This window comes from Ambystoma mexicanum, chromosome 1q, assembly GCF_040938575.1.
Source record: "Ambystoma mexicanum isolate Mex_15411 chromosome 1q, UKY_AmexF1_1, whole genome shotgun sequence".
Taxonomy (NCBI): domain Eukaryota; kingdom Metazoa; phylum Chordata; class Amphibia; order Caudata; family Ambystomatidae; genus Ambystoma; species Ambystoma mexicanum.
This window is the reverse complement of record NC_090922.1, coordinates 1,389,765,040-1,389,789,116: the sequence shown is the minus strand read 5'-3', so window position 1 is coordinate 1,389,789,116 and position 24,077 is coordinate 1,389,765,040. Positions and strand designations below refer to the sequence as shown.

At 42.7% G+C, this 24,077-nt stretch overlaps 1 protein-coding gene across 1 annotated transcript in view; it reads left to right on the top strand.

The window, feature by feature from the left end:
- The window catches only part of LOC138547970 (cytochrome P450 4B1-like), a 283,416-nt gene extending 267,440 nt beyond the window's left edge, over positions 1 to 15,976 (top strand). Inside the window, exon 12 of the mRNA XM_069642247.1 lies at positions 15,464 to 15,976. Coding sequence (XP_069498348.1) covers positions 15,464 to 15,635 — 172 coding nt within the window. The 3' untranslated portion in view covers positions 15,636 to 15,976. The remainder of the gene's footprint in view (positions 1 to 15,463) is intronic.
- The last annotated feature ends 8,101 nt before the right edge of the window (positions 15,977 to 24,077 follow it).

The following is a 24,077-nucleotide window of genomic DNA, read 5'->3' as shown; positions in this document are numbered from 1 at the left end:
ACTATAGAACTTGGCAAAAGCAGGTTTAACCATATTCTCCGGTTTTGGTGCTTTCTTTAAATCAAGATGGTGCCCAAATAGTAACATGTACACCAGCCTCAGCAACACATACCAGGGCAGTGCAGCTTTGCACAAGAAATGCAGACTTTCACGTGCACACCACCCTTAGCCTTGCATGTGCACACACAGCCTTTCACACACACACAGTATAGCCTTTCACATGCATGCACACCAAAGATTCACATGTTCACACTCAGCCTTTCACATAGACGCACACCACAGCCTTTCATATGCATGCACAAAATAGCCTTTTGCATGCACGCATCAACGCCTATCATATCAAAGGGCATTACAGTCTGGGAGGAATAAAGAGCACAGCAAAGGTGGGCAGAGAGGAGAGGCGAATTAGAAGACAATTCGTTTAGGAAGCAAGAGGTGTAAGAAAGGAATGGATGAAAGAAGAGCAACTGAGAAAAGATAAGGAGGGATGAATTAGAGTGAAAGGTATAGGGTCTGGTGGATACATGAGAGAGAAAAGTGAACACGAATGTGTAGAAATGTGTAGAAAATCAATAAAGGGTGCAAACGTGAGAAAAATAGTTATGAAAATGGAAAATGCTGCGGACCAGAAGAGGAAGGAATGACAGACAAGGGAAGGGCTTACTCATTTAGTACCATCCTGCCTCCCTCCCAGTATCTGCAGCTGAAAACGGGGTCAAGCTCCCACACAGTAGTCACTCTTACCTGCACTTTATATCTGCCAAAGTGCTCATTAAAAGTAAGTGTTAGGATCCGCCTGCAGCCTGGATCTCAGCTTTCCTTTTTATAAGCCTTGTGCTGTCCTGGAGGTTGGTGTACAGAATAATAAGGGCGCTCCTCTTCTCTGAAATCCCAATGCAGTTAGTATGACATGATTTATAAAATGAAAAGCAATTAATCGCTATTGCATGATGAAGTGTGATGCAATACCGCTTATTGTATGCCTTGACGATTGCTTGATTTGGGTTTCAACAGAACAAATCTCCCTTTCAGCCTCCAGAAAGTATGCAGTAATGGGGGATATGAGACTTTCAATCAATCAATCAACGTTGTGGACTACATAGAATTTTGTTTGTCAATGACATATTAAATTACAGGAAAGGGGAAAGCCTTTTTTCCCAAAGACAGAATTCTGTACAGCACTCAGCCACTTCTCAAGTCTTCTTGGGACCATGACACTGTGGTTACACGAATTTGTGCAGCTCATGGCATCATGCATCCATGTGTTACCTTTAGTGACATTGACTATCAGATTGCTCCATTGGCATCTGCCCTTGAACTACAATCAAGTTCAAAAAGATTCAAATCACTAAAACATTTTTTTTATTATTATTATTTTTTTAGGTAATTTAAAAAATTAGGTAAACTCAATTCAGTGGTGGTTTATTCAGAACAGTTTTTCGCCCACCTCTTCATCAGGTAACCATGACTCTGGATTTCTAGTAGGATGGTTGGGGAGCACCTTTTTTAGATCTACAGTCTTTCCTCTGACGATCTCTGCCAAATCAACATTTGAGAGTTGAAGTCTATTTTCATATCGCTGTAATTCTTCCTCCATCAACTTCAGAGATGATGGTAAAGCTGTCACAGAAATGAGGCAAGAAGGAGGTACTCCCGTTCATTTACCTCATTCAATGGCACGCTAGCGATAGAGATAGAGATTTGGGATTGACCACTTCTCTACCAATTACAACTTCTGGATGTCCATTTCCAATGAAATCCCATAGATTAATCATTGAGCAACCTCTATTATTACAGGATTGACAACCAATGTCCTCAATAGATCAGATGATCTTGGCCTTCTAGGGAGTTTAGACATGTGTGCCTGATACAGAACTCTGTGTACCCAATTCCCATCCCATGTGGCTCTGGTCCACAACTCCCCAGCAGATACTTTCATGTTGGAATGGTCCATCCAGACCTTAAATGCCTTTCCTCCTGGTCCTCCGACTCCAAGGGCTCTACACACATTCTTATTATCCAGCAACTCATGTTTGATTCTGGTGGTCTTGACTTGGACCAGCTAGATTTGGAGTTTCAGATCTTCTCCAGCTCTCAGATTCTAAGTTCCAGAACCATGTACGGGACTTCTTCACAAACATCATACTAGATTCTTCCAGTTCCTTAGTGCTGAAATACTCAGTGTCACCATTGTTACCCACTTACGGTACTCAGTCTATGGAGGATGAAGATCGGGCCAACAAACCCTCACACGGCATAGTCCTGTTCCCAAGGCAAGCATAGTGTGCTTGAGATATCCCCCCTTCCTTTACACTGGTTCATACTTTGTTCCCATCATTAAATGTCCCCTGGCTCAACACAACATGTCAGAAAATGTTCTGTATCCAAACAGTGTGTGCTGTAGCTGCAGTTACTGCACTGCGCTAATATATCTGGCAGAAGTGCTACAATGTGACTCTGTCGAATCACGCTACCACTGATTAGTTCTATATACAGGTGAGATTGTTACAAAGGGTACACGCAGCGTGAACATTTTTAAGTTTTGTAGGCACGTTGGCAGATTATTGTGTACCCATATTCACCAATCGATGAAAATGGACAGTAATACAGAGTACATAGTAATCGTTACAGTGTATCTCTTGACGAGGCACGTGTACTGCCCATGAATCATACAGAATAGTTGTAAACAAACGTAGGTAAACAAAGGTCATGTGTTTGGACTTTGCAATTATTTTTCCTTCTCTACTTTGCTCATGGAGTGCATGGTTGCAAATTTGACCCTGTACTGAAACGACTATGAAAGAGAGATCGGCGTACTCCTCTGAAAGTGACACGTGAATATTTGTGGGTTGACTTCTGCACAAATTCAAGGGACCAACGAGTATTTGCAGGTCAATAGTTGCCTCCGAATCCCATACATAAATTCTAGTGGGATTCAGGTGCTCTTTGGGGGCCTGACTGCTTCCAATATGTTCTACTAAGTGTAGGAAAAAAGTGCTATGTTTAGCAGGGGCTTAATTAGGACATGGACCCTATGGGCCCCAATTCAAGATCCTCCTGTATCCATTCAGTAATTCCTCTGGCATACCAGAAACTACTGTACTGTCTCCACCACCTGACATCCCGCTTTTACTAGGATTTTACGGGTGGAAGAGGTGCTGGTAAATCCCTAATACCAAGGAGTCCCAGAGTCCCATAGGACTCCATGGGATGGGGATGCTGCAACCACAGGCACCAGTGTTACCAGTGTCTGTGATTGCGGCAATTGTCTGCCGGTGGGGGCCTGATCTTGGAGTTGGCCAGTCTGGAAAGGTCCGGACCGGCTTCTCATATATGGCCCTCATCACGAGCAGCCAACTCCAAGTCTGCCGGTAGGGGCTGTGACCTACCAGCAGGCCTGACCATGTACATCTAATAAGTGTATGGTTGCTGGCTATTAAAAAAGCATAAACATGACCTACCAGGGCCACCAAGGGTTGTGGGGCATGACTCCTTTTTAGTTTGGGCTATTAGGTATCGCTTGTGACACCAATAAGCTGAAACGTTTTCATTAGAATATAGATAGGGAAAAATGGCTTATGAGGAGGGACACCCAGCTTGTAGGTGTTGTTTGGTTATTTGCCCACCCATTGACTGTCCATGGCCATGCTAATCCATATGGCCAGTCCCACCTGGTTACTGCCCCTCTATGCCCAAAACACCTCCTTGTAGGACCTCTTTGAGTTTGCTTTAATCAAGCCTTACCATCAGTCATTCCACACAAAGGGCCTACCAGTGTTTTTTCAAAGCAGTCTTCTGAGAGTTAATGGGCATCATTACGAGTGTGGTGGCCACGGTATGAATGGTGTCGTTAAGGGACTGGCACCGTTCATACCGGGCCGCCACATTATGAGTTCTGCAGTGGGTCCCGTTCTGTACGTCTGGCCAGACCAGATGTGCAGAGCAGCACCCGCTAGCAGAACAGGATGCTAACAACAGACCTATCATTAACAGGTCCGTTGTTAGCATCCTCCCCATTCCCATTGAGCCCTATGAGGGCTCAAATAGGAATGGGGACGTACCGGGGTCCAGGTCCCGAAAATGGGATTTACCGGGCCCTCAAATGTCAGAATGGACCGGTAAATCCAATTTTTCCGGACCCGAGTTTGGGGTAGCCATGTCGCTTAAAACGGCATGGCTACCTCCAAACTCGTAATGAGGCCCAATGTCTTAATTGGAGTTGTAAACCCCATTATGGGTTAACGAAAATGTCTTAACCAGGTCTGACAATAAACTTAAGAGAGACTAGAGGTAATATTTCCTATGACCGATAGTGAACAGCCCTCTATAAACAGAACTCTTAAACAATACACAATGTTCACTCGGTCCCTTGCTTCCCCAAGTCCATATTTGGTTGAACCTTACTGTATGAGGTTAATAGCCATTAAATTCTCATACTACACCACATTGTATCAAAAAATAGTATTTTATTTTTCATATTTCAACAGTAAAAAACTTTCTTTCTTTTATCTTTTCTTCTTCACAGTTCCAATTTTTTAATCTTTTTTAAAAAGGAGTATTTCTGATAGTATGCAAATCACAATATCTGCACCGTTACCGTGCAATATCGTTGTGTACATTTAATCTCATGTAACAGTTGACCATTTAATAATTAGCAAAAAATTAATCTCTTAACCTGGATCTACAAGTTGCTCACCCCTATCGTCGAGACAAGCAACCCAGTCCGTAACAACCTTTCACTTATTCTTCCTAAAAATCATGCTTACTTTCATACCACATCCATACCATACCCGACATGTTTCATTCCTTACACACTTACACACTATTGACAAGGAAATTCTTCAGGGGTAAAATGTACACAACATTCAATTAAATGCACAATCGTATCAGTCTTCTTGTAGACTTAATTTCTTGCGGGGTCAGCTTTCAATGAGATCCCATCGCACTTTTCTTTAGGGTCCAACCTTCAAAAACGAATACACTGTGGGAAGCAAGTGTGGGATAATCGAAATTTAATATTCGAGATAATATCCCAGTCGACATTTATATTATGCACAACCTGCTATGTGTCAATCATCAGCGGAAGGGTGTCATTACTTAGACCATCACCTTAATGGTCTCTTTCTCTTTAAAGACTATGTCATAACCTATCTTGCCTTCGGCCCCCACTTAGCCCAGCCAAATGTGGTCGCTACATCATCCCACCGCACAGGAAAACCTCATGGTTTCTATTGAAGTCGGCAGCCAAAACTCCATCGGCATTGGCTGACACATATTTCCCGCTACGTGAGTATCGTTGGTTTAGTTTTTAATGTCCAAACATCCTGCGCCGCTCATTTTTTCTTAACGTTCGCTTAACATCGTTTCAACTCGATGGTTAATGTCATTTGTTATTTGACTGGCGGGTCACCAACACCGCGCCACAGCATTTCCCCACATTGTAGTCGTGATCGTATGATATTCACGGGGGTATGTGCACGACAAACAACCACTACTGATATTCCTGATTGAGTCATTTGAATATGGATGGGGGACCCATGGGAGTGGATTTTAGGGTTCCCTTACAAAACTGGCTATACCACATTGACTGTTTCCTACTTCCTGTTGGACCTTTCTCTTGGTCGTTTTTTCTTCACAGTCATCCTAGAGAGGTTGTACATAAAACAGCAAAGGCCAGAGTTGATTTTATTTATTCACTCTTCTCGTTCAGTCCCAATTCTGTACTTTTTGTGAGAAAAATTAATTCTTTTTCTTTCTGTGCTAACTTTCTCCTGTCAAGGTTCAAATCGTTCGTCGGTCTAACCACATAGACCACAGACCATCTTAGTTCATCTACTTTGTGTATCATTTCAATGAAATGTCCCACAAGGGGAGCCGAATGGACTCTATTTCTTATGCAGCTTTTATGCTCTGTGATACGGATTTTAATTTTTCTTTCCGTCTTCCCTATATATATCTTATTACAGGGGCACCAGATGACATATACAACACACACCGAGTTGCAATTAGTCAGAACTTTCTGCTTCCAAGGGTTCTTTAGACCTAGATCGATTTCCATGGTTTTTTTTGTCTGTTGGCAGCAGGTACACGATCCACATGGGTAATGCCCTTCTGGGGCTCGCATCCCCCAGGTCTCTGTTAGTGTCATTTGTGGTTTGATCTGTTTAGTAATATCATTTCGCATAACCTAATCTTTTATAGATCTACTTCGTCGGAATGCCATCAACGGTCTCTGCAGAGGTACTTCGCCTTTCTCAAGAATCCCCCAATTACGGTGGATTATTTTTTGAATTCTATTAGATAGATTACTAAACGTGTTAACAAACACTAAGTTATCTTTATTTTTCTCTCTTGGGTTTTGCTCGAGAATGGCTTCTCTGTTGTTATTATCTGCCCTCTTCATTGCTTTTTTTGTCAATTTAGCCGGATAGCCTCTTTCGTGTAGGTTCAACCTCAATTTTTGTGCTCCTTCTCTATAATCTGCACTATTAGTGCTGTTCTTTTTTAGTCGAATGAATTGACCAAAGGGCAGGTTGTCACGCGTGTGCCTCGGATGGAAACTTGTATAGTGCAACAAAGTATTGCGATCCGTGGATTTTTTATATGGTTTCACAAAGAGTTCTCCCCTTGCTGGATCCACCTTGAGGGTAATATCCAGATAGTTAATCTCTACCTTGCTTGTGCTTTCCGTGAATCTTAAATGTTGGTTTTGATGGTTAATCCAATCGAAGAAACTGGTTGCCTCGTCTTCATCACCCCTCCAGATGATCAACACGTCATCTATATACCTCCTCCATACCAATATGTTCTTCTTGTATGGATTAGTCTCGTTATAGATGCAGTGTTTCTCAAAGGCTTCCATATACAGGTTCGCAATACTTGGGGCTAGGGTGGCTCTCATGGCCGTGCCCTGTATTTGTTTGAAGAATGAACCATTAAAATGAAAATAGCTTTCCATAAGTGCCATCTCGGCACACCACATAATGAAAGACACTGGAGTGTTGGTGTTCATCGTTTCTGTTAATAATCTTTCTTCCAATACCTCAAGCGATGCTCTCAGTGGTATATTTGTATACAGAGCTATTACGTCTAGGCTGATCAACATCTCAGATTTGCTGTCAAAAGGTTCCTACCTTCCATTTCGTTTATTATCTGTGTTGTATCTTTTACAAACAAGGCCATCTTCCTCACCATTGGTTGCATAAAGTGATCTGCAAATTTAGAGAGTGGCTCCAAAATTGAATCACATCCCAACACAATCGGTCTCCCTGGTGGTCTAGTCAGAGATTTATGTATCTTGGGGAGTATGTAGAATTGTGGAGTCTTTGGTTTATCGACAACTAGAAACACAGCTTCTTTTTTCGTTATCCATCTTCTTTCTTCCGCTTTTGTTACCTTTTGATGGATTAGTTTTTCCAATTTGAGCGTAGGGTTTTCAGCCAATTTCTGATAGTTGTTGCTGTCACCCAGTTGATTCATACACTCGTCTATATAGTCCTGTCTGTTCAGGATAACCGTGGCTCCACCCTTATCTGCTTTTCTGATTACTATCTGGTCGTTGAAAAGTAATGTGTTCAGGGTGGTTTTTTCTGCCTGGGTGAGGTTTTGAAATGTTTTCTCTGTCTTAGTTTGATCTTCCAAAGCAGTGACTTCTTGGATCACCCTACTTTCAAAAACTCGTGCTTCAGCCGTATGTGTTTGCGATGGAGGACAGTATTCAGATTTCCTGTGTAGGCCACTATCTGATTCGCTGTTATCACTTTTGTCTGAGAAAAATTGTTTCAGATGGACTTTTCTCATAAACTCAGAGAATTCTTCTTGGAATTGGAAACAATTGTGTATGTTAGTAGTGACAAACCCTAGGCCTTTATTAAGGGCCTTGGTCTCTTCTGGGGTCAGTTCGTAATTTGATAAATTTACCACAGTGTCTTCATGCTGCGGGTCATTACTCGTTGGTCTGGGTCCCATTCGTGTTGGTCCTGTTCTAAAAAATGTTGTCCCTCCGGGTGTCCTCTATTACTGTTCCGTCTTGTACCACCTCCTCTCCTAGGGCCCCTTCTGCCTAAGTTTTGGTTTTGGGCACGACCCCTTCTTCCTGTGTTATTGCCATCCCCCGTACTTTCTTCACTGGAGCTGTAGGAGGTTCCTCTGAACCTAACTCGTCTTTTGGAATTGCCGTGTTTCTGTGTTTGTTCTTCCTGTTCTTTTATGAAGTAGTCATCCTGTACATAAGGAAAAGCTTTCTCATGGGTAAACTGCTGTATATCCTTTTTAAGACGCCTGATTCGGTCTTTTGTCAAATCTTCTTTAAATGCCTTCATCTCACTCAGTAGATCATCTACTCTTTTTTTATATTGTTCCATAGGCACAATTTTTTTAATCTCCTCTTCCAATTTGTTTAGGTCTATCGCTATCTTCTCTGTAGTTTGTTTAGCAGTATCAATTATTAATATTACCCTGTCTCTACCACATTTATTGCCAATGTAGCTCCACTGTAGTAGAAACTCTTTATTTTCCAGAAAACTCCTTGGCTCGTTTCTTACTACAAGTCCCATCGGTAATATGCTGTTCCTTAAATACTCTAGCATTATACTCCCATGTTATTCAGATCTAATCAGCCTCTTTTTCATCTGGGTCAATCCGTCCCAGCTGGTCAGGTTAGATGTATCTCCCAATTCTCCTCCAAACAGTGTTGAATTACTCAGTAATTCGATGACGTATTCATCATCATAACTTTTACACTTCTCAGCGGCCATGTTTTAGCCTATGTCTTGTAGCCCCTATTGCAACTCGGGCAGAGGTGGTCCCACAAAACAGATGTATTAGCACAACTTAGTGTGTCTCACGACTTAGCAGCCGTACAAACTCACAATAAACTTAAGAGAGACTAGAGGTAATATTTCCTATGACCGATAGTGAACAGCCCTCTATAAACAGAACTCTTAAACAATACACAATGTTCACTCGGTCCCTTGCTTCCCCAAGTCCATATTTGGTTGAACCTTACTGTATGAGGTTAATAGCCATTAAATTCTCATACTACACCACATTGTATCAAAAAATAGTATTTTATTTTTCATATTTCAACAGTAAAAAACTTTTTTTCTTTTATCTTTTCTTCTTCACAGTTCCAATGTTTTAATCTTTTTTAAAAAGGAGTATTTCTGATAGTATGCAAATCACAATATCTGCACCGTTACCATGCAATATCGTTGTGTACATTTAATCTCATGTAACAGTTGACCATTTAATAATTAGCAAAAAATTCATCTCTTAACCTGGATCTACAAGTTGCTCACCCCTATCGTCGAGACAAGCAACCCAGTCCGTAACAACCTTTCACTTATTCTTCCTAAAAATCATGCTTACTTTCATACCACATCCATACCATACCCGACATGTTTCATTCCTTACACACTTACACACTATTGACAAGGAAATTCTTCAGGGGTAAAATTTACACAACATTCAATTAAATGCACAATCGTATCAGTCTTCTTGTAGACTTAATTTCTTGCGGGGTCAGCTTTCAATGAGATCCCATCGCACTTTTCTTTAGGGTCCAACCTTCAAAAACGAATACACTGTGGGAAGCAAATGTGGGATAATCGAAATTTAATATTCGAGATAATATCCCGGTCGACATTTATATTATGCACAACCTGCTATGTGTCAATCATCAGCGGAAGGGTGTCATTACTTAGACCATCACCTTCTTTACATCTGTTATATCTTCACACCACCACCCCTATCTGCAACTAGGTCCTTCAAGACCACACCCATGCTGTTATCACTTCAGGTCTAATCTTTAACTACGACACTGAGTATTTCACAACTTTATAATCAATTAACCCAAACATGCGGTACAGTTAAGTTGTCCAAGTCTGTCTATGAATTTGCTTTACCTTCTGCAGGCTGACTTCTTCTTATGTGTCTTCTTGGGGGGTCCCCCTCGATTTACAATCCTCTTCCTAGTTAAAGGCTGTCTGATGTTGGGGTGTGCTTGGCTCTCAACTGGATACCACTATCTGCGATCACTGGGAGGCATGCCTATTTAAGACAAAAACACAGGTAAACCAATTTGTGTAGCTTGGCTTGATGTTTATTCTATTTGTCAGTTCATCGTGCTCAAAACGACCCTGCATATCAGTATACTGACCTAGCGTGATTACTTTGTGGATTCCTGTTCTATTTAATAGTTGACTTTATCCCGTGCCGCTCCTCATTTAGATAAATCTTCTAAATTTTCTCACGTGGAATGGGACGACTCTCTATATATAGTTTTCTAGAATGGAGAGAGGCACATCAGGTACTCGGTCGTGATTCTTCTTCGTACCGCTGTTCATTTAAAATTAGAGTGGGGATATCGCCAAAAGGCTTTATGCTCTTACCTTTAACGAGCTTGCCTTTGCTGCCTTGTACGGGGTTACAGTCGCTGCTCACATGTGGCTGTCCTCTCTCTCAAGTCACACTCCTATCTCCGCCTGGTGTCCGTTTCTACCTGTTCTCATTACGTTCTCTCGCTTTTTATTGGGTTTCGCCCCCCACATTACCAATTAGTCACGTGATCGGGAGACAGCACCTTAATGGTCTCTTTCTCTTTAAAGACTATGTCATAACCTATCTTGCCTTCGGCCCCCACTTAGCCTAGCCAAATGTGGTCGCTACATCATCCCACCGCACGGGAAAACCTCATGGTTTCTATTGAAGTCGGCAGCCAAAACTCCATCGGCATTGGCTGACACATATTTCCCGCTACGTGAGTATCGTTGGTTTAGTTTTTAATGTCCAAACATCCTGCGCCGCTCATTTTTTCTTAACGTTCGCTTAACATCGTTTCAACTCAATGGTTAATGTCATTTGTTATTTGACTGGCGGGTCACCAACACCGCGCCACAGCATTTCCCCACATTGTAGTCGTGATCGTATGATATTCACGGGGGTATGTGCACGACAAACAACCACTACTGATATTCCTGATTGAGTCATTTGAATATGGATGGGGGACCCATGGGAGTGGATTTTAGGGTTCCCTTACAAAACTGGCTATACCACATTGACTGTTTCCTACTTCCTGTTGGACCTTACTCTTGGTCGTTTTTTCTTCACAGTCATCCTAGAGAGGTTGTACATAAAACAGCAAAGGCCAGAGTTGATTTTATTTATTCACTCTTCTTGTTCAGTCCCAATTCTGTACTTTTTGTGAGAAAAATTAATTCTTTTTCTTTCTGTGCTAACTTTCTCCTGTCAAGGTTCAAATCGTTCGTCGGTCTAACCACATAGACCACAGACAATCTTAGTTCCTCTACTTTGTGTATCATTTCAATGAAATGTCCCACAAGGGGAGCCAAATGGACTCTATTTCTTATGCAGCTTTTATGCGCTGTGATACGGATTTTAATTTTTCTTTCCGTCTTCCCTATATATATCTTATTACAGGGGCACCAGATGACATATACAACAAACACCGAGTTGCAATTAGTCAGAACTTTCTGCTTCCAAGGGTTCTTTAGACCTAGATCGATTTCCATGGTTTTTTTTGTCTGTTGGCAGCAGGTACACGATCCACATGGGTAATGCCCTTCTGGGGCTCGCATCCCCCAGGTCTCTGTTAGTGTCATTTGTGGTTTGATCTGTTTAGTAATATCATTCCGCATAACCTGATCTTTTATAGATCTACTTCGTCGGAATGCCATCAACGGTCTCTGCAGAGGTACTTCGCCTTTCTTAAGAATCCCCCAATTACGGTGGATTATTTTTTGAATTCTATTAGATAGATTACTAAACGTGTTAACAAACACTAAGTTATCTTTATTTTTCTCTCTTGGGTTTTGCTCGAGAATGGCTTCTCTGTTGTTATTATCTGCCCTCTTCATTGCTTTTTTTGTCAATTTAGCCGGGTAGCCTCTTTCGGGTAGGTTCGACCTCAATTTTTGTGCTCCTTCTCTATAATCTGCACTATTAGTGCTGTTCTTTTTTAGTCGAATGAATTGACCAAAGGGCAGGTTGTCACGCGTGTGCCTCGGATGGAAACTTGTATAGTGCAACAAAGTATTGCGATCCGTGGATTTTTTATATGGTTTCACAAAGAGTTCTCCCCTTGCTGGATCCACCTTGATGGTAATATCCAGAAAGTTAATCTCTACCTTGCTTGTGCTTTCCGTGAATCTTAAATGTTGATTTTGATGGTTAATCCAATCGAAGAAACTGGTTGCCTCGTCTTCATCACCCCTCCAGATGATCAACACGTCATCTATATACCTCCTCCATACCAATATGTTCTTCTTGTATGGATTAGTCTTGTTATAGATGCAGTGTTTCTCAAAGGCTTCCATATACAGGTTCGCAATACTTGGGGCTAGGGTGGCTCCCATGGCCGTGCCCTGTATTTGTTTGAAGAATGAACCATTAAAATGAAAATAGCTTTCCATAAGTGCCATCTCGGCACACCACATAATGAAAGACACTGGAGTGTTGGTGTTCATCGTTTCTGTTAATAATCTTTCTTCCAATACCTCAAGCGATGCTCTCTGTGGTATATTTGTATACAGAGCTATTACGTCTAGGCTGATCAACATCTCAGATTTGCTGTCAAAAGGTCTACCTTCCATCTCGTTTATTATCTGTGTTGTATCTTTTACAAACGAGGCCATCTTCCTCACCATTGGTTGCATAAAGTGATATGCAAATTTAGAGAGTGGCTCCAAAATTGAATCACATCCCGACACAATCGGTCTCCCTGGTGGTCTAGTCAGAGATTTATGTATCTTGGGGAGTATGTAGAATTGTGGAGTCTTTGGTTTATCGACAACTAGAAACACAGCTTCTTTTTTCGTTATCCATCTTCTTTCTTCCGCTTTTGTTACCTTTTGATGGATTAGTTTTTCCAATTTGAGCGTAGGGTTTTCAGCCAATTTCTGATAGTTGTTGCTGTCGTCCAGTTGATTCATACACTCGTCTATATAGTCCTGTCTGTTCAGGATAACCGTGGCTCCACCCTTATCTGCTTTTCTGATTACTATCTGGTCGTTGAAAAGTAATGTGTGCAGGGTGGTTTTTTCTGCCTGGGTGAGGTTTTGAAATGTTTTCTCTGTCTTAGTTTGATCTTCCAAAGCGGTGACTTCTTGGATCACCCTACTTTCAAAAACTCGTGCTTCAGCCGTATGTGTTTGCGATGGAGGACAGTATTCAGATTTCCTGTGTAGGCCACATCTGATTCGCTGTTATCACTTTTGTCTGAGAAAAATTGTTTCAGATGGACTTTTCTCATAAACTCAGAGAATTCTTCTCGGAATTGGAAACGATTGTGTATGTTAGTAGTGACAAACCCTAGGCCTTTATTAAGGGCCTTGGTCTCTTCTGGGGTCAGTTCGTAATTTGATAAATTTACCACAGTGTCTTCATGCTGCGGGTCATTACTCGTAGGTCTGGGTCCCATTCCTGTTGGTCCTGTTCTAAAAAATGTTGTCCAACCGGGTGTCCTCTATTACTGTTCCGTCTTGTACCACCTCCTCTCCTAGGGCCCCTTCTGCCTAAGTTTTGGTTTTGGGCACGACCCCTTCTTCCTGTGTTATTGCCATCCCCCGTACTGTCTTCACTGGAGCTGTAGGAGGTTCCTCTGAACCTAACTCGTCTTTTGGAATTGCCCTGTTTCTGTGTTTGTTCTTCCTGTTCTTTTATGAAGTAGTCATCCTGTACATAAGGAAAAGCTTTCTCATGGGTAAACTGCTGTATATCCTTTTTAAGACGCCTGATTCGGTCTTTTGTCAAACCTTCTTTAAATGCCTTCATCTCACTCAGTAGATCATCTACTCTTTTTTTATATTGTTCAATAGGCACAATTTTTTTAATCTCCTCTTCCAATTTGTTTAGGTCTATCGCTATCTTCTCTGTAGTTTGTTTAGCAGTATCAATTATTAATATTACCCAGTCTCTACCACATGTATTGCCAATGTAGCTCCACTGTAGTAGAAACTCTTTATTTTCCAGAAAAATCCTTGGCTCGTTTCTTACTACAAGTCCCATCGGTAATATGCTGTTCCTTAAATACTCTAGCATTATACTCCCATGTAATTCAGATCTAATCAGCCTCTTTTTCATCTGGGTCAATTCGTCCCAGCTGGTCAGGTTAGATGTATCTCCCAATTCTCCTCCAAACAGTGTTGAATTACTCAGTAATTCGATGACGTATTCATCATCATAACTTTTACACTTCTCAGCGGCCATGTTTTAGCCTATGTCTTGTAGCCCCTATTGCAACTCGGGCAGAGGTGGTCCCACAAAACAGATGTATTAGCACAACTTAGTGTGTCTCACGACTTAGCAGCCGTACAAACTCACAATAAACTTAAGAGAGACTAGAGGTAATAGTTCCTATGACCGATAGTGAACAGCCCTCTATAAACAGAACTCTTAAACAATACACAATGTTCACTCGGTCCCTTGCTTCCCCAAGTCCATATTTGGTTGAACCTTACTGTATGAGGTTAATAGCCATTAAATTCTCATACTACACCACATTGTATTAAAAAATAGTATTTTATTTTTCATATTTCAACAGTAAAAAACTTTTTTTCTTTTATCTTTAACCAGGTCTGACTACAGCTACTCGATTTATAAGCACTATGCAAGTCATTCACTGATGTCCTGTTTAAAACAAACTTTGGCAAAGCCAACTGTTTTGGCTTGTATATAAGTATAAGGCATTTGCTATTAGGCACTGCTATTGCTCAGTTACTAGTACCATTTTGCACCTGCTGCCATCAATGGCTAGTTAATACCATTATGGCTGGCAGTGCCTGGCAAGTGCCTTTTCCATGTCTACACAAAAGCCCTAACTGTTGACATAGACGATGCTTGTTTTTTTAAAAACTAACATCGACATACATTAGACATTGGCCCTCATTATAAGTACGGCGGTTTGGAAATACGGGTGCAGGTAGCAACGTACCAGCACCCTTTCTGGACCACCATACAACAACAATGCCGGTAGGGGCCACGGAACTCCCGGCAGGCCCGACCGGTGCCGGTGCTTCAGTGACCCGAAATGGAGATTTACTGTTACCGCCGCCGCTTGCGATATCCCGGTGCCAGTAAGGGTGTTACAGGGTTGCTGGTAACCCGCCGCCTTCCAGTGGGCTTTTGCCGGCAACCCCCTAATGAGGCCCATAGTGTTTGTTTATATCTAGCACAAGTTGAGGCCACTCCTGGACTAATTAATTGGAGTAAATTTCGAATTACCCGGAATTCTGTTGATTTTGAATTTCTAATAGATATCTATTCCAAATGGGAGGTCCAAACACTAAACTTGCAAATGAAACTGCACATTATATATGATGCCTGATTAGTAAAAGAAACACAAATATTCCCATCTAAATGATTTTGAAAAATGTATTTGTGAAATGACAGCTGTCCAGACCTCTTTAAAAATCAGAGCTATTTCTACCCTTTTCCTCACCACCAGGAACTGCATTGGTCAGAACTTCGCCATGAACGAGATGAAAGTGGCTACTGCGCTCAGCCTGCAGCGGTTCCAATTTTCCCTGGATGAAACAAAAGTGCCACTGAAAATGCCTCAAATCATTCTACGGTCGATGAATGGGATCTACGTGAAAATGAAGAAAATAAGAGACTGATAAATACATCTTAGTAAACTACATCAGAATGCATCGCGCAGCGGGGTTTTCAGAGACACCAACAGTATTACAAATTGAACATTACAGATTAAAAAATTAAACTACAGTGAGGAAATTCTAGAAGAAAGAGATGGAAAGAAATAGTATCAGCGAGTCAGAGAGAGTGAGTGAGTGAGTGAGTGAGTGAGTGAGTGAGTGAGTGAGTGAGTGAGTGAGTGAGTGAGAGCAGGATAATAAAATGGAGAATGAAGGGATTCATATGTTAACTGGCACATTGCCCAATTTGTGCATGTCCAGCCAGGTTTCATTGATGGAAAAGCAAATAAATATAAAAATGCTCATACTTTTCTTCCTGTAAGCCACAGATAGTGGAACTGTATAGAATGAATACTGCTGTAGTAGTGGGGATTAGCATTTCCGGTTTATTTAAATTGGAAACCTGCTACCTACTACAAGAGAGAACTGTCAGTCCTTTTACACCGATTTTTAATACCTCTCATTATTACAAACGAGTAATGCCTCTTCCCGCACACAGTGAGGAGTAAAAAAACCGGGTGCCGCCATTAAGGAGATAGGGTGCCTATGGCAATAAAAGACTTGAGGGTTGCCTACGGCGCCTCTTGAGTGGAAGCAGAAAATGGCCACTACATACAACATGTGATGCATCAGTTTCCAGAAAATGGAGGAATACGCACGAACGTGCTGCTGCAGCGCTACGTTACTAGGGGAAAGTTATACATATGTGTTTCAATGCATTATACAGCACACTTTCAGAAAAACTGGCTAAAAGGCCAAAGCGTTTGCAATTGTTCTGTAGGGTAACACCAATCCAAAACTCCAATACATGCAAGTCACCAATAGTGCACAGGAACATTAATGCTTTAATTCATATAATGCTTTGCTATTAAAAATGCAATGCCACAATGAAAACATGTCCAACTGGCTGCACAATGTAGACCAGTCTAGACATGTAATAACATATTACAGTAAAGCATGCCAGGCCACATTTAGACATACCTAGACTGGTTGCACAAAAATGCCAGTCGAAGCAATAACACCTATCATTGTTATTTTATTACAGATGCCCAGAAAAATATACAATGCTGCAGTAAGAAATGGCTAGACTGGCAGTACCCAAGCCGGGTAATTACACTTAGCAGGACTGCTTTATCAGAGTTGCCCAGTTAAAAAAAATTCAAGCCAAACTAAGAAAAGACTAGACTGGCTGCACCAAAATGCCTTCTAGCCACTAATACCACAAAGCATGCCTGCTTAGCCTGGACATGGATGACCATTACGATTTATCACACAATCCCCATCCCACCCCACCCCCACACATCCCCTCTCCCTCCCACATCCTGCCCCAAACCTCAAAATCAGAATTACCTCCATGTCCCTTTTCTTTGTCCCAGTGCATACGTGTGAGGCTCCTTGCCTCAAAGGTAAGTACTGGGATGAGGTAGAGTGGGACTAGGAGCAATGAAGACTGTAGGTAACTAAGCCAGGCATTACCTCCATGTCCCTGTACCTCCTCCTAGAACTTGTGTATGAGGCAAAGGTTTGGGATTCACCATACACACACACACGCACACCCAACCACTGATACATTTAAGTGTGTACCCTTTCACCATACAGGCACACCCAGGCAGCCACCCATGCATTTAAGTGTGCACTCTTTCACCATACAGGCACACCCAGGCAGCCTCCCATACATTTAAGTAGCACCCTTTCACCATACAGGCACACTCAGCCAGTGACCCATACATTTAAGTGTGCACCCTTTCAGCATACATGCACACACACCCAGGCAGCCAGTACACATCGTTATACTGAATACATGATAAATGAATTAATGTTTTTGGGACAGAGCATGTTTCCCTAAATAAAGCCATCTCAGCGATACAAAGAGTTTGAAAAGGGATGTCATGGTTATAAAAGATGTTAGAGAAACAGATATAGCCAGAAACAAGCTACAGAGAGCCATGGTGAGCCACTCTTATTCCTAGTGGTCAACCTTCTCCAGGTTGTACCAATTTCTTGATGTTTATTCATAATTTGAAAACACACCTTTTCTGTGCAACATGTTACTCAAATGCTTTGTAACCTTTTGGTGCTGCTTCCCCTCTCAAACTTGACAAACACCCAAACAAAACATCTAAGACCTGCTTCAGCGTTTTGCTACACAGGACTAGCCTGTGCATCTTATACGGTTTGTCATAAAACATCCAAAATTGTGCCTCTCCTTTTGTTGGATCATCTTGTTGTAGCCCTTGTGCCTAACATTGCTAGTGATAGCTGTGATCCTCAAAAAACAACGGTCTTAATTGCGAGCAATGAATTGGGCAAAATAGGTTATTGAAGTTAAACTTGCAAGACAAATGGAATGCATCCTAATATTAACCCGTTGCAAATTCCCTAACCCGCTCCGCCCTCCGAGTCTGCTCAGTAAATTCATTACATGTGCTCGTCCTCACGAGATCGGAAGGCACTTCCGGCTCCTTCCGGCACACTTTCCCTAGAACAATAGAAGTATTTGTCCCATGGTATTAGTCCAACCTTTATGCCCATGTCCAAAAGGGATCACATGGTGGATATCTTCCGGGTGAAATATGACAGCACATACATACTTCTAGTAACACCCTTCTCAGGCAAAGGGTATTGGGCCACCACACCATCAGAGGTTCCAGCACAGATGAACAGTCTGTTGTTAAATCTGGCTCAGACAGGTGCTATACATTGACATAAAACCGAGGGCCTTACCCCAGTCACCAGAGTCAGACCAAATGATTACAGTCAGCTGATTAGCTGCACATGCGGCTAATAGCAATCAGCAATGCATGTTGCCAATAGGGACACAGGTACCCTATTTAATGGGTGCTAAAATGTAAGGAAAAATAACAAACTACTAAGAAGAGGTCTACATTGATGACGTCATGATGGGGCAAAAACGGTTTTTCCTCTTAATTTTGTTCAGGTGGAAAAATCACCCAATACCATCTGTAATTTCATAGTCTTCCCTTTTCCCATCATCGGCGTACCATATTGATATTCTTTTGCTATTATATTTTCCACTCAACTGGGGGCTGCGCGCATCCATAGGCTTGTCAATAATGGGCTATAGAGCACCAACCTGCCACCCATTATAGAGGAGCCAAGCCAGTAAAAACCCTGAGTGTGCCTGGTAAGGGCCTGCTCCTGGGATGGCTTTGTTGTTAGGGAAACATGGTTTCGCTTGCTTACAGTACCCATCCAGCAAATGCTTGCAAGGCTACAGTCATGTTTATTCTGCAACCTTTTATGACACAATGGGCATGCAAACTGGGGTACAGTAGGTTCCCAGGAGGCCTTCCTCAACAGCTCTGCCAGTCAGGAGCACCAGCCGTGGCAAGTTGGTGGTGCTCTGGCTCCCTTGTGCCTGTCAGGAACCAAAAAATTAGAGGTGTTTGATTGATGTCTCTTGCATCTTCCGTGTTCCTGCATGCAGCCTGCATGAGCGACAGCGGGCCATCTGCAGAAGTGTGTATGGTGGCTATGGTTTTACTGTTATTGTGGGCAATGGCATCATGATGAGTGCTCTTATATGGGGATACTGGCCTAGATTGGTGCAGTCCGCCTAGACCTATTTTCTTACTGTGGCATACAATTTTTACTAGCATTGTGGGCAAAGTCAACATGACAGTTTAGATGGGGATACTAATCTACACTGGTGCAGCCAGCATGGACATTTCTGGGCACAGAACACATGAAAATGTTTTTTAACGTGGCAGAATACTGGCAAATATTTTCGGCAAAGGCATTATGGAAAGGCATTGAAAATGTATTGTTTACTGTTGGTGATCTGACATCTATTGGATCTTTTCACACGTTACCCTAGATGACCGATTGCAAACTATGTGACTTTCTACTGGGGAACCTTCCATGCACCACTCTTGTTTGATTGTGGCTCCCTTGACTCAGTCACTCACCCACATTCACAAGGCATTTTTAGGCACCCTCCAATTAAAAAGATCATCAGATGCCACTGAACTTCCCCTTCCAACACGGTAGCAAAATAACATACATTACAAGCACTTTACAAAATTCAACTACAATAAATAACAGATCCTGAAGGTGTGCCATTTGGTAAGCGTGTAGAGCCTGGATTTTCTGATTTCCATTAATAATAAAATGATGTGGGCGGGTGGGTGAGGGAGTGGGAGGGATAGCTACTGTGCCTCCTGTGCTCGTTGTTTTCTTGCCACCAGGCTCAAGACTGAACTGTCAACTGACAGGGACCCCTCCCTGTGCAACTGTGATCGAGTATGTGTTTTACATGTGGTATTCTTGACACCATATATCCAAGCTTTGGCAATCGTTTGTTTGTCCTGTGTATGTGTTTTATTTGAAAAGAATAAAAAGATATATAAACAGCGGAGCTGCGAGCCGAGGTGTGAGCCAGTCTGCTGCAGTCTTGTAGTCAGACCACATCATTGTGTGAGGAAGTTCGTTTTAAAACCCCAGAACACCGCGGTGCGGTGAGCGGAGCTGCGAGCCGAGGTGTGAGCCAGTCTGCTGCAGTCTTGTAGTCAGACCACATCATTGTGTGAGGAAGTTCGTTTTAAAACCCCAGAACACCGCGGAGCATTGAGCGGAGCTGCGAGCCGAGGTGTGAGCCAGTCTGCTGCAGTCTTGTAGTCAGACCACATCATTGTGTGAGGAAGTTCGTTTTAAAACCCCAGAACACCGCGGAGCGGTGAGCGGAGCTGCGAGCCGAGGTGTGAGCCAGTCTGCTGCAGTCTTGTAGTCAGACCACATCATTGTGTGAGGAAGTTCGTTTTAAAACCCCAGAACACCGCAGAGCGGTGAGCGGTGCTGCGAGCCGAGGTGTGAGCCAGTCTGCTGCAGTCCGCTGCAGACGCGTAGTAAGCGTAGAATGGAACCAGAGGTGCGGCCAAAAGCACGACCGCTGTTGGCGATGCCAGTATCGGAGCTGGAGTTGGAGCGAGATCCAACAGTTGAGGACGAGTCTTTGCTGCCGTCAAACATCATCATCCCGGAAAAGGACGCATTCTCAGAGTTTGTTAGAGACGCAAAAACTCTGCAACAGCTGAGAGGTAAGCCGTCAACCAAGATTCAGTGGAAATCTCAGAAACTATCACAGACGGGTTTACCTGCACTATGGGCGCCGCCCCCATCGACGGGGGGAACGGCAAAGGTGTATGCACCGAACATCACCCAACAGCGTTCGGATCCGGTGGACCTCGTAGACCTCGCGGGGCGAAACGGGGGGATCAATCGAGTGCCCCGAGAAGTCCGCTCGGTAAAGACAGCCACACACGAGCGGATCGCCAGCGAGGCCGAGGAGATGGACTGCATGACTCAAAACGAGTCAACAGACGAGGTAGGCATCATGCCCGTCACGCCCGCATGCGCCGCAGCGAGGGGCTCGCTTACCGTCTTGGTGACGAGGGGTGAGGACGCAGTAGCTATCGGAGGATGGCCTGCGTCGGAACCTTTGCGGGGCCTTAGCTGTGGAGCGGGGGGCGGGGATAGGAGCAGAGGGATGGAGAGGGAGCCGACATGGGAAGAACCAAAGGGACCCGAAGAACATAGGCCCCCCTGCCAAAAGACTGGTGAAAGCAGTCACAGCAGACATAGTCAAGAGACAACAAATTTGGACGTAATCACCACGAACAATAACACACTTGGCACGTCAGACCACCTATCCCCTGAGAAACATCGTAAGCTAGGTAGCCAACTGTTGGCGCACGAAGGATTGGATACGTTTGAAAACCATACTGGCAGAGCCCAAAGAAAAACACAGTCACCATCCCCGCAGCAGGACATAGTAAATAAATCGGACTTCGTGCAGAAAACACAAAATGTTAAAGCGATGATCCACTCTACATATAATGAGCAGTCTTTGGATCAAAGTAAATCCAGCACGTTAAAGAGGAGAAAACTGGATAGAAAAACTCCAAAGGCTAAAAAGAGTTCGATGGAGATAAGTCTCGCCGAATCACTCTCAGAAAGTGACAAAGTTTTTACAGAGAGTGAAACAATAGGCGCAAAAAATAGACAAACTGACCAGGAAGATTCAACGAAGGAAACTGACCATGAGCAAGTAAAAATAAGCCGAAATCAACAAAAAAAGAAAAAAGTGAAATCGAAGAAAAATCAGACCCCGCGAAGGAAGTCCACATTTCAAGCGAATAAGAAGACTTTGATAGATCAAACTCAGAGAAGTAGAGTGGAAGGAAACGAGATAAAAATAAAAAGACTTTCAACCACTAAGCTGGACGCAGAGATGCTGGAAGCGTTACAAGAATCTATGCCAGGGTCGAAAGTAAGAAACACAGAGAAAATCTCCATAAAAGTCGGAGAGCCAGAAAAACATTCAAACGACATAGAAAGCGTAACAAACTGCAACAGGATCGAAAGTGAATCTTGTGCCACAATAAAGGGTGACACCCAATTTCAGATCAGAAAACCAGAGTCACCAGGTATAGAGACTCAGTTGGACCCAGAAAATAACCCCCGGGACGCAAACAACACGCAAAAAACAGCCGCAGAAGGTAACAACGGAGGGGAGCTAGAGGCGATCAGAGAATGTTGCACTCAAAACCATTACGTGAAGGAAAACCAAAACCTACCCCAAATAAGTAATGAAAAAGACAGGCGGCTGGCGGGGATGCAACCCCATCTGACTCTAGGACTACAAATCTCTCAAGAGACTGTAGCAAGAAATGAGGACACAAAACGAAACCCGAAAACAACTTGGATGGGCCAACAAGTAATAGAGCAGGTTAACATCTCCCAAATGGATTACCTGGGTCCCCAAACTCTAGAGACGCCAAAAAAAGCAGAAAAAAACACAGTCATCACAAAAAAATCGACGGTTAAGCGACATTGCCATGGCTATTCATAAAGACTCTGCAACTAAAAAACCAGACATGACCACAATCATGTCGGCAATGTCAATTGTTTTAACACCCTTTTGCAAGTTATACGAAGCACTAAAAGAAGAAATCCAGGACAACACAGCAATGCTCTCCAATATGATAGCAAAAATGGCTCATGTAGAAAGCTATATAACAGCGGTAGAAGCACAAAAAAGCATTCAAGAGATCCTGTGGGAAATTAAAATCGAGACTCTAGAAAAAAAAATTGAACATTTGGAGAAACAAAAAAATAACTTGGAAATAACGCAAGTCCTAAATGGGGGTAAGCAGGTGGCAGACAAATGTCAAAAATCAGAATATGAGCTGAACGGCCTGGAGATCATTATGGAGAAGAGCTTAGTAAATCCAACATTGATCAAAATAAAGCAGAAACACCGAGAGTTTCACATACACTCTCCTGGGAGGCTAAGGTAAAACCACCACAGTTAGCTCAAATTCCAAACAAAAAAGAGGCGAAGAAAGATGAGACCCAAACTCCTGACGTTCAGGCTTCCCCGAAATTCTCAGATCGGAGATCACCAAGGACGGCGGAAGAGTTCATGTTAGACTCATCATTGATGAACATATCACAACATGATAATCAGACTCGAACTAACATGACCACACAGGTGCCAACCGTCGCCCCTATAGGCACATTAAGGAAGGAGGAAAAAACCATTACAGAAGAAAAAAGACCTCCGAGTAACGATGAAGAAAATTGGGAGCCAGTGAAAAGAAGGGAAAAATCGCCCAAAAAAGGAGACGTTAACAAACATAACAGTAAAATCCAGAAAGATAATAAAGCAACACCACAAAGAGCAAGGTTAAGGAGTAGAAGTAGCCCGAGAAAGCAAGCACCCGTGAGGGGAAACGGGAAAATGGAATCAGTAGAAAGAGGCAAAACCCGATTGTTTAAACTCGAGCAACAGGCCTTTAAAGAAGACAATTTAATTGTAAACCGGCCAACTGTTCTGCAGATCCTGAAAAAATCTAAAACTCTTAGGGGCCTCAGAACAAAGGACCTAGATCTGGTTGAACCGTATCACAGGGGCAAGATAGCAAAAGCGTTTTTACATGTAAAAGAAGAGAGTATAACACATCTGGATAAATCAGTATTTGAAGAGCTGAAAGACATGGGCTTCCACCTGAGAGAGCTAACATACCCGCAGCAGGAGGAGCGAGGCAGAAACGCAATAAAAAGAAATAAACAGAACATACATTACCATTCAAAAATGGAAAGGTTATATCCTTACAATCGATGGAATGAAAAGAGGGATGACAAGTATATTCGTGAAGATCTAAAACACAGTCGAAGAAATGTGCCGTGGAATCGGGATGAGGCCGTAAAGTGGGGAAACGTCAAACCACGTCTAAGTAGTCATCAAGAAAGTAGCAGCGACCCACATGAACCAAGATCTAACAATAAAAGCAGAAAAAACGAGGAATCGCCACAACAAACTAAGCACTCCAGAGGAGAAGCAATAATTCAGAAGACCTTAGCTAAAACACAGGAATCGAGATT